The 17717-nt window shown below is 37.0% G+C and overlaps 1 protein-coding gene across 3 annotated transcripts in view; it reads right to left on the bottom strand.

Moving 5' to 3' along the window:
* Positions 1-17717, bottom strand: part of LOC148087847 (netrin receptor UNC5C-like) — a 238045-nt gene that overhangs the window by 33308 nt on the left and 187020 nt on the right. For 2 of the 3 annotated variants that reach the window (XM_087791789.1, XM_087791806.1), the window contains exons 6-8: positions 13331-13498; positions 11468-11632; positions 4883-4939 (exon numbers count right to left, since the gene is read on the bottom strand). In XM_087791789.1, the coding sequence (XP_087647915.1) occupies positions 4883-4939; positions 11468-11632; positions 13331-13498 (390 nt within the window). The remainder of the gene's footprint in view (positions 1-4882; positions 4940-11467; positions 11633-13330; positions 13499-17717) is intronic. The other variant, XM_087791797.1, reaches the window with a different exon arrangement.

Raw genomic sequence — 17717 nt, 5'->3', positions numbered from 1 at the left:
TGAACTGTTATTTTATGATTAATATTTGAGAATATTTCTAGTAGTATTTTTATGCCACATGCGGACCTTTGACTGTATTTATGTGACCCCTGATTATTTGGCTTAAGCTTTTTGTCCAATTTTTTGCCAGTATTCACTTCTACCTCAAAAGTATATAAGAAAAAATGAAGGTTTATTTGAAGAAAAAAAAGCTTATATATGAGATTCAAAAAAATAAGTCATATAAAATACAATAAATAGTAATTGTAGCATATTCAGCTTGATTTTTTAAATATTTTTTTAAGTAATTTCTATTTGTTTTGTCTTGTTTTTATTTATTTATCCCACTTTAGTATTTGCTGAATGGCCCCACTGTTTAAAATGTGGCCAAATTAAACAATTGATGAATTTAGTTTCTAAAATGATGGTTAATTTAACGTGTAATTTAAAACTAAATGAAAGAAATAAAAGCACCTGCTTCTGTTTTTTTGTTTTTTTTTACACATTTTTGGCATCACATGTCAAACAAATAGCTTCTATTTAGCGTCGACTGGCACTAATTCTGCTTTGATGCTGCTGGAAATCACCAAAATGAAAAAAAATCATCTCAACTGTTTGAACAAGTCATCAAAGTCCCGGCGTTAGCTAAAGGGGATCGAACCAGTTAATCCTCTTATAGCGACGTCGTGATATTAATTACGATCATCATCACTTTTATCTGCGCTGAGAAAAAGTTAATCTTGTTGCTTCAGAAAAAGTTCCACAACTTCTCTGGATAAGATTTGATTCATTCGTTTGTGTGCCTTGAGTCTTGATGATCTTCACTGTCCGTCAGTTTTCACGGCAGCTAGATCTCCTCCAAATGTCTTCACCTGCTTGATATAGAAATAAATCCAAATCTCCTCCCAGCCTGAGCCACGTCTTGATAAGCTGCACGGAGCCGCCAGGAACCATCTTTGACTCCACTTTGATCTCATTGATGTCATTTATTACTGAGGGTTTACATTAGTTAGTGTTATAAAGTCAAACACACACAACCTGAACAATGTCCATCACGCATACAAATATAACTATACTGACACATTAAATATAGGTTTTAAGCTTCTTTTATAAAATTCAATCCTGAAATATGAGTGTAAAAATGTGCCGTTTAAGCTAGTTCTCAATTGTTTATTAGCTAATGCTAGCTAGCGCCGGTTTTCTACGTTAGATTTATATGAGCCTAATTTAAATTTTAAACATATATTCATCTATCTTATAAGTTAGTTACAAAAACACACCTATAATACACATATATTGAGCTAAAAATTCAGGTTTTGGAGAAGCAAAAAGGTTTCCAGACCAGGATCTGTTTGTTAGCTTGCGTCGGCTAATAAACAAACACAGAGCTAGCTTAAATTCTGGGCGTTTTTACCTTCATATTTCTGGGTGAAACTTTACACATGAAGCTTAATATCATCTTCCTCTGCTGTTCTTGACCGTGTTCTTGAGAAAAAACAACTATTAAATATGTCCACTGTTCAGGACAGAGCAACTTAAATAAATGTCTGAACCTGCAGAAGAGAATACTAGTATTTCAATTCAACTTTATTTAAATTGTCAGATCACAACCTAGTTATCTCAACACTTTAAAGTATAAGTAACACTATAGTAGTCGTAAATACGAGAATATAATAAACTAAATATTATAAAATACAATAATTAATGCTCAGTATTTCTGCATTAAATTAAAAAAAGAGAGGAATTATGTTTCTAATCCCTCGAATATTGAAATATTAGCGAGAGAAAACGAACGCAGTCAATAGCTTCATCATGGACAGTCTTTAGTCGATTGATTAAACTCTTTTAAACCCTCAAACTGCTTTTGTCTTCATTCATATTTAACTTTTAATTTAACTATTAATCTAAAGCGCAGCTCGATCGAGAACATCGTTCAAATCTTGGCAGCATTCGATGTCGTTTAGAACACAAGAGGGAGGTTTGAGTAAGTGTGTGTGTGATGTCTTGACAGCAAGTAGGATGGATAATATGGATTGTGTGTTTGTGTGTGTGTGAGTGTGTGTGTGTGTGTGTGTGTGTGTGTGTGTGTGTGTGTGTGTGTGTGTGTGTGAGGGAGAATGAAGACAAGAAAATCAGAAGCAACAGAATGAGGAAGGAAATACTGCAGCAGGATTTGTCGCACACACGTATGATTCTACATGGTTTGGAGTTGAACCAACATCCACAGCCTCAGTGAAGAAAAGCAGTTCATGCGATGATTTTTTATGAATCATGTTTCCGACGATAATCTCCGACCATTTTTTTTGTTCACTCACTTTTGCTTCCGCGTCCAGACAATCTCCTCTTAATCCCACCTCAATTTCATCTTGTTTCGAAAGCATCTAAAGTGCGACGTTAACCGAAGTCATTTGAGGTCCAATATATTTTCTGATGATGTAAAATAAAAACAACGCGGCGTTTTGAAGTCATTAAAGCGTCATAAATTTGGAGCAGCAGTGCAGTGTGTCGTGCAGCTACTCATGGAATTGATGAATGGACTTCTTCTTTTTTTCCCCGACGACCTCCCTGATCCTTTCCGGCAGCTGAACGTGAAACACAAAAACTCTTTTAATCATCGGCTCTTTGCGAGAGTCGATGTTTTGTTGGACGAAAAAATAAAACGGACTTTTAATAAAAGACATCCGAGTGTTTTGTGGTCGTTTCATAGTTGAAGGATTTGAGAATGAAAAGTAGATATGCTTGTAAACTGGGCTGGAAAAAGTTTTAATTGTCCTCAGAGGAGACGATCCCTCCTTTAAAATGTCTCGATGAGACTCCAGACTGTGAAGCGAATCCCGGTTTAATAAGCCACAGATGTTAAATATATCATCAGTTATGAAGCAGCTTTGTTTACTGCTGATTTATTCGTTTTATTTAAACATATTTTCTTTGCTGAATCTGAGGCGGCGACGATTAAAGGGATGTGTTGTTATTACATGTCCTGGTTTGGAGCAGGAAGAGTTTTGAGAGACACGAGAGGAAGATTGTTTTTGTTCAAATTGCATTTTCATTGCAGCCGAAGCACTGACTGGGACCAACGTCGCGCCTCAGTCTGAGTGCATCTGTTTTACTGTGCACTTCTTCCATCCCTCCATTACTCATCCTTCCATCGATTCATTCATTATTCTATACATCACTATAGCCATCCATCTACCCAATATTCTATGCATCCATTATTATTTCTTTCGTCCATCCCATTTCTCTATCCATTCTTCTACCCATCATCCATCCATCCATTATTCTATCCATACTTCCTTGCTATGACCCAATTTTCTATCCATCCTTCTATCATCCTTCTATTCATAAACAGTATCCATCCTTTCATCCAGCTAAGCCCTTCATTTACCCATCTGTCAGTGTATACATCTATTCCCCCCATCCATCCTTCTACCCATTCCTCTATCCATTCTTCTAGCCACCATCCATCCATCCATCCATTCTTCCTTCCTCCTACCCATCCTTTTAACATCCTGCCTTTCTTATATCTATATACAGTATCCAACCAATTTTCAATTCCATTCTTTCTCGCTCCTACCCATTCATTTTCAATTCATCCATCCATCTTTTCTTATATCCATTCTTCTGTATCTAGATAGATGGATGGATGGATAGATGGATAGATGGATAGATGGATAGATGGATGGATGGATGGATGGATGGATGGATGGATGGATGGATGGATGGATGGATGGATGGATGGATGGATGGATGGATGGATGGATGGATGGATGGATGGTTGGATGGATGGATGGATGGATGGATAGATGGATAGATGGATAGATGGATAGATAGATGGATAGATGGATAGATGGATGGATAGATGGATAATTGGATAGATAGATGGATAGATAGATGGATAGATGGATAGATAGATGGATAGATGGCTAAACTTTATTGAATCATCATCCTTCTACCCATTATTCCATCCATTCTTCTTTGCTTCTTTCATTATCCTTTCATCCAAGTCCTTCTTTTCCATCTCTGCACCATCCATCCATCCATCCATCCATCCATCCATCCATCCATCCATCCATCCATCCATCCATCCATCCATCCATCCATCCATCCATCCATCCATCCATCCATCCATCCATCCATCATCCATCCATCCATCCATCCATCCATCCATCCATCCATCCATCCATCCATCCATCCATCCATCCATCCATCCATCCACCCACCCACCCACCCACCCACCCATTTTTCTTTGCTCCTAAACATTCATTATCTGTCCATCCATCTATGCTTCTATCCATCCACCCATCCCTGCACAGAGGCTTTATTAAAATTGCAGTTATGAAAAGCAACAACTTCTTTTTGTCTGTGGACTCAAAGGTAGTAATTTAACCATCTCTGGCAGCACTTAAAGAATGCAACAGTAGCTGTTAACAACAGGCAGTTTAAAATGGTGTTGTAGGAGTTTGACATATTTTCTCTGACTGATGTCATGCAGGGTTTTGAAACACCATTAGCTCTACATACTAGCAAGTAAAGTAATCACGACTGTAATTATCGATAAAAGACCATTTCAAGCTTATCCTACGCACATTTTCAAGTTAAAACCGCAGCCATGAGTGGAGCAAATATTTATTTCTGCGGTGGAAGACGCAGGACTTTTAAGATCTGAGGTCGCTTGTTTGATCGGCACAACACAGAAGACTTCATGTCGAGATCTTCTGACAAGAGCAGAGCACTCTTCAAGCTACTCAAAGTGACATGTAAAGAGGGGAAATCAAAGATGAAGACAGCCATCTTCAATCAGCACGAGAAAAAAAAGAAAGATAAAAAAAATCAAAACAACGATGAGACAGGCGAGAGAGGCTGGAGGATGACGAAAAAACAAAAAACATAAACATCAACTTACATGTGAATCCCAAATCACTCTTTTCTTTGGGCTCAGTGGACTTCTGAAACAATGAACCTTGGGACGAGAACAGAAGGCGATGATGCAATGACAGAGAGGGGGAGAGGAACACAACAAGCAAACAAATGAGTTAAGTAAAATGGGACAGACATCAGACGGACGCACACAAATATAACGCATGCAGACATGTTACACTAGTTTCTACTGTTGCCTTTTTCCATACGACTTAAACAGGACAAGATCATAAAAGTCGTCTCAGGGTTAAGTCCGGACGTTAAAACTTTTTTTTTTTTGTGTCAAGCACATGGATCAATATCCTAGTGAGGTAGTTTGGTTATTTCCAGGGATATGTCACCTGGTCTTCTTCCCGAGGAAGTTTCCAGACACGTCCAGCTGATTCCATCCATTATTGAAGGAGCGAGATACACTTTTCTTTTTTTTTCTTTGTCTGCCAGCCTCCTACACATCAAACTATCTCTCGTCTCCTACCCTCCTACCCTGCTGGAGCGACCATCACTCCACACCCAGGATACCAAGCTAGAGAGATTCAGTGATCAAACGTTTTCTGGTAGGTTTGTGGTCTGTTGTTAGCATTAGCAGCAACGCTTACTTAAACAAAAAAAGATTTTGATGCTGAGAAAATAATTTGTGATCTACTTTTTACTCTGTAAATAAACATTTAACAGACTAAACTGATAGTTTATAGTTTTAGCGTTGTTTAAGTGAGTACTATTGTTGCTAGCTAACCAAAAAAGTGAGCCCCATTCCCTCCACTTCCCTTCATCACTTACCTAAATATTAAACATGGAAACATCAATGTTTTGTTTTGACTGACTGGACATTGTTAAAACATGCAAAACAAACTTTTAATATCGTCCACAGCCTGGCATAGACAAGGTTGCAGAGTATATGACATTTATCTATTTGTTGTTACGGACAATAAGATACGATTTTAAGGCCCACGAGGGAAAAATCGAACAACATGAAAAAATAAATATATATATATATATATATATATATATATATATATATATATATATAAAAGCGTTAGTTAGTATTAATGCATACACAAATGTGAAGTATAAATGTTTACTTTTTTTTTTTTTTTAGTCAAACTTTGGTTATCCATTTGAAAATTGTAACTTTGGTTCGATGTTTCCCAAATCACTGTTTTAAATTAGGTAATTTTGCGATAACATGTGACAGGGAGGCCCGATCATACGAAATATATAAGCAGTCTAAAGTATAAATTGCCAAACAAAATGTACATCACAGGAAGTATGTTGTTTTTCATATTATTTGAGGCTCAATTATCCGAGTTTGTCTCTCGTCACCAAAAAAATATCCATAACTTCAACATTAGTTTTACTCTTATTGTTGACATCCATAACCTATATGTCCCTTATCTTATCTTATCGTAAACACTGACATCTTTATAGGTCAAAATATCAACAACAATCTACTTTGATTTTGAGCTAACCATTGGACAGGTGACATAAACTAGGTCACGGGTTTGAGATGATGTGCGGACGACAGTGTCTGAAGACAAAGGAGGCGTCGCGGGAGTCAGCGTTAGACGACTGAGTAGTTCTTATATTGATGTATATAACATGACACATCATTCCTGAGGAAGTGAGGGAAGCAGCGGATGGATAATTTCTCATTAGAAGGTTGACCTTCAAGCAAGACTGCTGGCTTAAACCCAACCTGCCAATCAAATATAAAAAAAAAAAAAACCCCATAATAATGGAGCGTGTTAATTAAGTGCTTATTTGACGAGAGCTAATAATGCTAAACACACAATTGTTGTCCTTTTTCCTGTCCTGTGAAGAACAAACGGGATCCTCATTTTGTGGTATTATTTCCAGTTTCAGACAAATACTAAATACGCTTTTGTGTTTTCCTGCTCTTTCTAAAATAGCCTTTTGATAATTAGTGTCTCTTTTTCACGTGCTTTGAGGCTGCATTTATTTTTTTAAATGGCTAAAACAACATTAATTAAAATGGTCGTCCACCACAATTTGATTTAGTATTGAAAATGTATTCATTTAAATGTTATCCACGATTTACTCTTTTCTACTATTCCTTTCATAAAGTGTCTTACCGCTTAAATATGGACACAAAAAAAAACAAAAAACAAGAGAAACTTTTGAGGCAAAAAACCCAGTGAATAAATTAATAAATTTCCAGCCGATATTTGTCTGAGAACAAAAGATATGAGGCGACGTAAACAACTCAACAAAAGAAAAAAATACACACATCTATTCAGAGACAAAAACATTCTTCTAGAATAAACAGACAACCACGAGACTGTGGGTTGAAAAGTGAGGCTAAAAATGGACTTTAACAAGAGGAAGGGATTAACTGAGGAGGAGAGGTGAACTCAGTTTAAGGATGGAGGTGTTTTTAGAACACGACGACAGAAATATTCATATCGAGCACCAGAACCGAACCAATCGAAACATTAACAATCTAGTGTAGGCAGGCGTGCTGAAGACGTGAATAGCTACCGGCAATACAAGTCTACGAAACAATGCTTCAGATATTCCCATCCGAGTATGGAACCACGGAAGCTAAAATATATCCACAATCGTAAATAAAAGTATACAAAAAATGCTGTGCATGCAGAAGCTCACAATCGCACCCATCAACAGACACACGGGTTTATGGGTTCCTGTTAATGGTACAGGAAACATTTGAAACATTAGTGCTGACATAAAAACCACGTCTGTGGAGTCATTTTAGAGACAGAAAATCAATCAGGGGAAATGAGCCTGGATCTATACCCTCTCTAGTTTTGGTCCCAGAATCTGTGGCTGTAGCTTACAGGCTTTTGTAAATCCTTTTTGATGGATCGCCGTCACAGTGGAATGTACTTCTTTAGAAAGAGAAGGCTCTGCATATACTCTCATTTTCTGTCTGTAAAAAAAAGCCTAGAGGTAAAAACCGTCTCAGGGATTATTTAATAATATTCAATTTCTCATAACTCAGGAGCGGAGATCCATCACTCTTCTCGGCCAGAGATGTCACCGACGTAACAACACTTCCAGGCTGAGTGCATTTCACGTGCAACGACGGCGGTTCGAGGAGGAGTGCGAAAGAAAGTAGCAACATTCAAGACACATCACACTGTCGGAATGATGTCGAGACCGCTGCCATATTTACACAATGACTGTATCAACACTTTCAGTTCACTCTAGGAAGTGAAAAATAATAATTTAGACATCAAACAAATCTTGTGTCAAGTCATGGCTCATATTTTAGCTTCAAAGCTAATAATCGTTAACGTGGCTTTATATATATATATATATATATATATATATATATATATATATATATATATATATATATATACTATTTTGCAAACTCTGCAATATTTATTAAAAGCACAAAGGGGGTGTATTGGCAAGAATCTAGCGATATGATAGGTGTCACAATACGGGGACAGCAATCCGATATATTGTGATACTGTGGTAACAAGTATATATGTGTAGTATTGTCGAGTACTTGACTCTGGTGTTGCAGTATTTACAGACCGCATGACTCTTGACGAAGTCGTTAGTGCTTTCATTTGTTTTGAAGCCAAAATATGTCCAAACATCAGCTTTAAAAGCTGCTGGAGTCGACTGTATCCTCTCGTCCTCAGTCATCTCCGGGATCTTGTGGGACTTTATTGTTACTTTAGCTGCAGAGGAGGTAATGACTGCTGCCATCTAGTGGACGGGAGTTTAATTTAACACAAATGAAAAAACGCTGTGAATATTTGCATGTTATTGAAAATTAAAAATCTAATTATTTTATTGAACTGTAAAATAAAATAAGTTTTCTAAAAAATAAAGTATAATTTGAAAGGAAAAAAAAAAACTTATACAGAAACAGTGTTTTGAACATCTATACAGTATCACGAAAAAAAGAACATTGCGATGTATTGCCATATCAATATCTTCTTACGTCCCTAACAGGCACTATATAATCTTAGTGAACAAAATGTATGTATGTTTTATCTGCTATCATTTTTGTTAATTGATTTATTTCATGTATGTGTTAATATATTTATGTTCATTTATAATGTAAACCATAATTTAAATTGTAAATGAACAATAATAATCATGTTTTAACTTGTAATTACAGTGTTTATAATCTCAATTAATTTCTTATTTTGATAAACAATTATGGCAACCTTTGCTTTTTTATTATAAACCAATTAAGTTCGATCAACAGTCAAAGTTTCACGTTTTTATTTTTGTTTTGATATTTTCTTAAAAGATTTATTTAAATGTTGAAGCTGCTTCAGTAAAAGGTCAACTTTCTAAAAAGGGGGAGATCAGTTACACTGACATGACACCAGAGGGAGCCAAAAACAACATTTTCAATCCAACATATGCTGCTTTAAATAAAAATACAAAAATCGGCTTTTAAAAACGTAGTTGTCGCACTTTTTAGATTAATTAAAGAATTAGTTGAGTACACATAAAAACAAGAACGTAAAAAGTGTATTTTTTGCAACTAAATGTTTTTAATTTTCAAAGCTTATGCTAGCAGTTACGAAGTAGGCACTGATTAAAACACTTTATTTTGTAAAATACAACAAATACAGCTGAATTTTAAAAGCTTGTATGAATAAAACATTTTTTTTTATGGCGCGCCAACATATTTTTTAAAGTGATGAATTGTTTTTTTAAATGGCCTTTTCTTTTTAATTTCATTGACAGTGTTTGTATAATCACCATCAAGACACATTTTATGACTCAAAAGAGTCGATTTTATTTCAAGCCAACAATCTTGCACCAATCAAAACCCCCAAATTCTTCCTTTTATACGATGTTCCAGGGAAAGTCACACACCATTTATTCTCCCTGTTGTTTCTGGAGCCATCTTCACTTCTAACGCCAAATACACGTCGACCAATTAATCTCAGCAGAAGGTGTAGTGAGTGCAATTCCGACTAGTCAACAAATATAATTGCCTCTACCCTGGAAAAAAAAAGAAAAAAGTCTGTTGCTATATTTGTTCCGTCGTGACTCAGTCTACCTTTTCCAGGCCCATCTTCAAACCTGCCACATTGTTTTCTTCACAAGCAGGAAAATGTTCGGAGGCAGCTCATTATCAACATCCCATCCACGACCAGCACGACCTTTGAACCCGGAGATGATGACAACTGACGCACACAGGTGACACGAAAAATCCAGTTAGCTGAAGAGCTAACTAGATCCGTCCACGGTGATGATCCATTATGAAGACAAGGAGGAGGTGATGAAGTGAGAAAAACTGCGAGTGGAACGAATGAACTATCGCTTCTTGGAAAAATCTACTAATGGACTTTCTTTTAATGACACTCCGGCTCTCTCGCTACAACCTCATATGAAATAATAACAAAAAATGTGTGTTATTTTGTCGACACATGACGGTGTAATTAATATGAACCCCTGAAACTAAACCACCTTTTCCTAAGGTTTTATTAAAAATTATAGCACTTTTAATAACGCCTGACATTTAACAGACGGTTAAGAAGGTCAGAGACGACTTCAGAAGGAGGGATTCGATGTTAAATAATATCATTTGATATTTGGAATAAATGTGATTGTAACAGTATATTTAGTTTTGTCGAAATCAGAAGGAAATCACGTCTTAAAATCTCTTATTTATCTCGTTAAAATGATGTTTGTGTCACCTGAAGATAAGAGATTTTGTAACTTTATAAAGGTATTTATTCACTTGTAATTATCTAGTCACACCCATGTCCTCCTTTATCACACCCATGTCTTTTCCCTGGTTTCTCCTTCCTTCTACCTCCTTTCCACTCGTCCAAAAATATCTGCAATGCCTCCAAATGTCCCTCTGATATACTCGTGTCTAACCTTGTTCATTCCAATGACAACCTCGGTGTCTTTTCTGTCTCCAAACATACATCATGGCTGCTCAAGACTGTCTTATAAACCTTCCCGTTCGCTTCCCCTTCCACTCTGAAGCTTGTAAATATAAAACGAGCACAGTTTTACCTTTTTTTTTTTGTTTCTTCTTTTATTTGCACGTTAAATGTCAAGTATATGCCGGCGACACATTTTACACTTTATGCTTCCAGACTTGAGTAATAGCAGGGTACGCGAATATTATAGGTAATGCATGCTAACGCTAACCAGTAAGTGAAGCGTTCCAAGTGTATTAAATGATGGCGATGGAATAAAGTTGAATTAGTTTGTGTTTTGAACATGTTTTGAAAGGTTCTTTAAGTACAATTTTTCCACAATCTTAATGTGAAGTTTGGTTTAATATCTAAAAACATTGATGGTAGTCGGTATGTAAAATATTAGCATGGCTAGCAAGTCTTTTTTTTCATGAATCTATTTAATATTTGTTTAATTTCCTTAAATATTCTTGATGATGTTCATTTAGGATCAATTTAAAACACATTATTTATGAGTTTCTCCTCTATAAATGGCGCTTGTATGAATGTAACTGCAGTATATGATGATGATTATCTGAGACGTCACTGTGACGTCAGGCTGCTATTATTGAATAAGCCCATGATTTTGTTGAGCATCCGGTTCAGAATATTCGGTGGATTCTCTTCGGGCTTCAACTCACTTTGCATGCAGAGTCCGTCGGTACAGTTCTGGGACTGAAGGACGAGGCCCTCGCAGTCCTTCCCTCCGTTTTTGGGAGCCGGATTTCCGCAATCTCTCCTCCGCCACTGGGTGCACTCGGTGCCACAGGCCGACCACTTGCTCCACTCCGTCCAGTCACCGTCCACTGCGAGTGTGAGGAGCACGGAAAGAAATTCAAGATAAACCAGCGCCAATCTCGAGGTTAAGAGAAAAACTAAATGGAAACATGGAAATAAAAATAATTGTCCGAAAAAACAAAACAAAATCAAGGCATTGTGATTGTTTCAGATGCTTAAAAAAATAATTCAGTTACAATATTATATTAATATTTATTTGACACTGATATTTCAACAAATGCCAAGTAAAAAAAAATCAATAAACTAAATGTTTGGCTGTGAAACGAAACCACAAAATTGTGATTTGTAAAACATTTTCTCTCATAAAAACAAAAGTTAAGCTTAGTGGAGCTGGTCTTCTATGGCCTGATATATTAGACTTTCTTTTATTGTCATTGCACAAAAAACACAGCAGTGAAACTGGCTACGAAGTTTCATGTTGCAGAGTGAATGTATATAGAAGAGTATAAATATAAATAAGTTAAAAATAGTGCAATATAGTATAAACAGAATAAATAAATAACGTTTTAAAATATATGAGGGAATTAAGAGGGTTTTTGTTACAAGAAGGACGGCGCACAAATAAATAGTTGTCAAATAATACAAATAATAATTCATAATTAAAAGTAATTGACACAAACGTTAATAAAAATAAAAAATAAGCTGAAAAAACATCAATTATCATACAGGAATTATGTGTTTTAATTAATTCAGAAAACTGTTTAGTTTAAGAGTACATTTTGTTACAATATATCCTACGCTCTCGAACACACCACTGCTTTGAGTTTTTAATTTGGTTTATTTAACAAAAGCTGTGTTTCTTTGAGTCTTGTTTTCGTCACTAAACTGCACATTACAAATGTGTAAATTGGGGAAACACGTCTGGAATAAAATCAGCTACTAAACCGGACACCTGCGTCCATGTTCTGTTACGGAAATACAAATCCTGTTTGGCGTCATCAGAACATCTTGTTTCTTGCCAGGTTCTTTTGGTGATGAAATGCTGGCTGAAAAAACTGTTTATGTTTACTTGGTGAAGATTTAACCTCATAACGTGCTAGATTTGTTTATTCAAAGTGGGAAAAAAAATCTCAAACAAAAACTCTCGAGGGTGCATCCACTGCAACAGTTACCGTTTGAATTAGAGGATCAATATTACCCACAATGCCTTGCCATAAAAAGAAAAAGTGGCCACCTAAGAAAAAACAAAAAAAGAAGTCGCACTTTCATCAGACCGCCTTTAGCTCTGGTTACATTCACCGTGGATTTCTTTCAATACACTTCCTCAATACCACAAGATTTATTTCTCTAGTGTCGGATACATTTTTCACCAAGATCTCGTATTTGATGAAGAGAAAGTCAGACACACCTGCAGGAAAAAAAAAAAAACCCCAATTCCAGCCACATTTTGAACGTGTTTCGTATCCATGGTGACCAATCCATGACAGAAAATGATACATTGGAAGGTGCTTGAAATCTGACATTGATCACTTTCAGTCAAATATAAAGGCGACAGTTTTTCTGTTTTGAAAGATCTACAGAACTTTTTCCTTTTTATTCTGATGGTATTTTATGAATAGAATATCTGAATACCCTGGTCATTCTTTATACTATATGTACGAGACCTCTGTAACATCAGTACTAAAAAAACAACTGAGGAGTCATCATCAATTGCACCTCATGGATTTAATGAAGTGGATTTCTGAGGTGTATTTTGAAGGTGTTACCTGTGCAGAGGGTGGTGCAGGGCAGCTTCTGGATGGCCTGTCCGTCACAGGGGAGCCCCCCGTTGAGGGGCGCAGGGTTGGTGCAGCTTCGCGTTCGTTTCTGGAAGCCTCGGCCGCAGCGGCTGTTGCAGGCCGACCACTCCGTCCACGTGGACCAGCCGCCGTTCACTGAGGAGCGAGACCAGATGATTTCAACCAAATTATTGCTGTTGAAAACAAGATGTTTTTTTTCTCTTGCAAAAGCTCTTAATCTTCCCTCTAGTGCTTTTCAGCCGGAACACTGGTGTTGTGCACTTGAAAACGTAGACACCTTAACTGAGGAGCTTAGACACATAAGAGACCATGAGAGAAGATCCTTGTCCAGTAGTGGTTTTAAACTCAAGACAAAAGAGAGGTCAAAGGCCTGAAAGCAAATGTGTTTGTGGTATCCCTTGTTTTGCCACTGGGTCAAGTTGATCAACCTCCATTATATGTATTTATGAAAGCAAGGGTAAAAAACACAAGCAATATCACAACACATTTGTTTTCGGGAGGCTTCGGGTCACCTTGACCCAGAGATAATGCAAGTGTTAAATTAAATAAAAGTGTTGTTTTCAGAATTCTCAACATGTACAGTATATACACATATATATACATATATACATGTACCTGTATATGCTTCAGCACTTAAAAATGGTTCACTAACTTTTGTGTTTTTGTTTCATGGAAGTCAAGGATTCAAATACGTCGATTCAAACTCAATCAAAAAAGTAAATTAATAATAAACTTCTTACTTTTACCAAACGGAGTTTAACATGAAGTATGAATCGCAATATTGTCTCTTTATTCTCTGAGGCTGAATTATAACTTTTATCAAATGCTTTCATCAAATTCCTGGTTTGAGTTTTACTCTTACTGGGAGTCAAAGGAAAAATCTTGTAGCTCAGTTGTCTTCGTCTTTATCTGCGTCCAAAAAAGAACATCCAAATACCTCCATAACTTCATCCTTGTCCAAAAATATACACTTAAAAACATCAAATATTTTCTTACTGCTCGTCTGTAACGTCCATCTTGTATTGAAGCCTCGACATTAGAAATTGTTCAGGAAAAACTTCAATAAGTTTATATTTTAAGCTTATTTTAAGCATATATTGCTAGGCTAGCTGCTAGCCCAGCTTCATCTTTGTCCAAAAATAAACTATTAAAAACATCCAAATACCTCCATACTGCTCGCCTGTAACGTCTTGTTGTTGTTTTGGAAAAACTCAAACAAAACTTTTTTTCAGGCCATTTTATTTTACATTTCCTTGTGTGAACCGCAATCAGAAAGTCAAAAATGCGTGTAAAGCGGTTTTTTTTTCAATTAGAACAATGACTTTCACTCACTTGAACTGGAAGTCGAACCAAAGACCTCCGTTCAACGTCTAATTGGCAGCTTTGATGGCTGCAGACATCAGATAATGACGCCAGAAAGTGCAAATGATGTGACATTACGGCGCTTTAGTGTCGCGATTGCAGACGCGTCGCTACATAAACGCAGCCAATTTACCGTCGTCTGATCTGCGATTCATCTCACGCGAGCTAATGTAGGTCTGCGGCTGTTGACGAGGCTTCTAATTACACGTTAATAGCAGATCCCAGATAAAGGTGTAAGTAGTCAATTAAGAGCATGTCTGACACTCTCATCAGCTAATACAATAATTAAAGCCTCATAAGGATTTGTCAAAAGATGCTTGAGCTGATGACACATCACGAAGGAGAACAAAAAATCATTATATATTTAGTTTTGTTTGTAAATTCAAACTCTTCATTGTTGTAAATGTTTGTGAAGCACTTTAATACCCGTCTGAAATATCAGCGAACGAGAGGTTACGAGAGTGGATTCGAGACATAATAATGGCTTCACTCCTCCAGCCAGCTGTAACCGCTTCTGCTTTGTTTATACAACGAGTCCGCTGAAAGTAGAGACTTCCTGGATTGATGGCGCCGTGTGACTAACCTTGATGCTTGACCAATCACTGCAAAGTGGACAGGGCTTAAGATCATTTTCAAGGTCAGGTAGTCAGGTAGGAAGGTAGAACGGTAGGTAGCTAGGTAGGTAGGTAAGTAGGTACGTAGGTAGGTAAGTAGTCAGGTAGGAAGGTAGAACGGTAGGTAGGGAAGGTAGGGAAGGTAGGGAAGAAAGGGAAGGTAGGGTAGGTAGGTAGGTAGGTAGGTAGGTAGGTAGGTAGGTAGGTAGGTAGGTAGGTAGGTAGGTAGGTAGGTAGGTAGGTAGGTAGGTAGGTAGGTAGGTAGGTAGGTAGGTAGGTAGGTAGGTAGGTAGGTAGGTAGGAAGGAAGGTAGGAAGGTAGGAAAGGTAGGTAGGTCGATAGGTCGGTAGGTCAGTAGGAAATTAGGAAGTTAGGAAGGAAGGAAGGGAGGTAGGTAGGTAGGTAGTCAGGTCGATAGGTCGGTAGGTCAGTGGGAAGTTGGGAAGTTGGGAAGTTAGGAAGCGAAGAAAGGGAGGTACGTAGGTAGGTAGGTAGGTAGTTTGGAAGGTAGGTAGGTAGGTAGGTAGGTAGGAAGAAAGGTAGAAAGGTAGGAAAGGTAGGTAGGTCGATAGGTCGGTAGGTTAGTAGGAATTTAGGAAGTTAGGTAGGTCGGTCGGTAGGATGGTCGGTCGGTAGGCAGGTAGATTAGATTAGATTAGACTATATTAGATTAGATTAGATTAGATTAAATTAAATCTGACATCTCATTATAATGTATTCAATAAAATGATATGTTTACATACTGTACACACATTTATACTTCTGAAATCTTTAAATAAAACTTTAGTTTTGCACGCAAACACAAAGAGAAATTATAAAAGAGTTTAACTAAACTAATCTATGTGTGTATCGAAAAAAACACTAGACCAGAACCGAATCAAAATCTTCTTTTTTGCCCTTTTCTGGTAAAGAAACATTATTTTTCCTCCACCTGCATGTGCTGACACCGTTCCCCTCACCTTCTATATCTGCCTCATTCTCCTTCCTTCTGTACGGCTGATTCTGCTGCAGCTATCTCACCTTGTCAAACGGTGTCAGCTGGGCTCTTGTGAAGCCGAGGAGATTGAACCAGAGATTGAACAATCTATTTCTGCAAGGATACATCAGTGTCAAACTACTCCATCGTCGGCTGTCTGCGCTGAGCGCACGCACACATGCACACTTACTTCTGATTGAAACACTCACACAGCAAAATAGTCTGTTATATTTCGGAGAGCCATTGTGCGAGTGTTTGAGTTGATGGTGTTGCACCTAAAAATGTCCCCCTCCCATCCTTCGCTTTTACCGAGAGACAGGTAAAAAAGTAGCAAACTTATCTCTTTGCAGATGACAAACGCTTATGTATTAGCGACGGGTCGGTGGAATCTCATTGGTTGAGGTGTCGGGCGATGTGGTGATTCCAAAACCAGTCCAAAAAAAGTGGTTTGTTGGCATTGAAAAGGAACTAAATCCTGCTGGCAGATGGGAGTTTCGGCGCTGCTAATCAGACACAATGAAGAGTCGCTCGTGCAAGATGTGGCTTCTCTCGACGAGAGACAAAGGCAGAGAAGATTTTCCTTCTCAAACATTTGCACTTTTCTATACTAAATAAACCATCAAGCTTTTTTAAAAAACAATCCTATTGTTGGCACCTCGCTTCCAAGGAACAAGGATTGCAAACTTTTCTTGAGAGGAAAGTACAAAACAAAAAAAAAATCCTCATTTCGAGTCCGATATATGCTTCTAGAAATTTAAGAAAACTTTAACTAAACTTGGAATTTTGGCAGAGATAAAATTGACTGATACTTCCTGAACAACTTTACTAATTATCCAGCTGGAGAGAGTATCTTAATAAGAAAACACATACAAAGTGTGACTTTTATTGTATCAGTAAATTATAAACACACAGAATATCTGTTATTAAATATTACCGAATTAAAAGATTTACTCCACTGACCTTTAGAGGTTTAAATACCAAGAGGATAAAAATTTAGATTAAAATGTCGATGATATTAAGAGAATAAAGTCGTTAACCGACAGCGCGTTTGTAAACAGATAATGACATTGAAATAAAATGTCGTCCATTAGCGGTTGCTAAATGCTACAATGGGTGAATCCACTGCCGCTGTGAAAAATATTTATAGATTTATTATAGTCGTATTATCAGATTAAATGTTGATATATATATGGCATTAATCTCAAAATATTAAAAGTAAATGAAATTATCTGTGTGGCCCTAATCTATGTTAATTTTTGTACCATTTTCTTTGTGTTATTTCCTTTGAGCTATGTTCTTCATATTTGCACTTTTTTGTCCCTTGCGCTTTGTTCTTTTTTTGTGAATTTCGTTCTTGTTTTTTATGAAATTATCCTCAGCTGCGTACTGGATTCCAATTTCC

This window comes from Callionymus lyra, chromosome 1, assembly GCF_982586985.1.
Source record: "Callionymus lyra chromosome 1, fCalLyr1.hap1.1, whole genome shotgun sequence".
Classification (NCBI taxonomy): Eukaryota; Metazoa; Chordata; class Actinopteri; order Syngnathiformes; family Callionymidae; genus Callionymus; species Callionymus lyra.
Note: the sequence above shows the minus strand (reverse complement) of the source record. Positions and strands in the feature narration are given on the sequence as shown.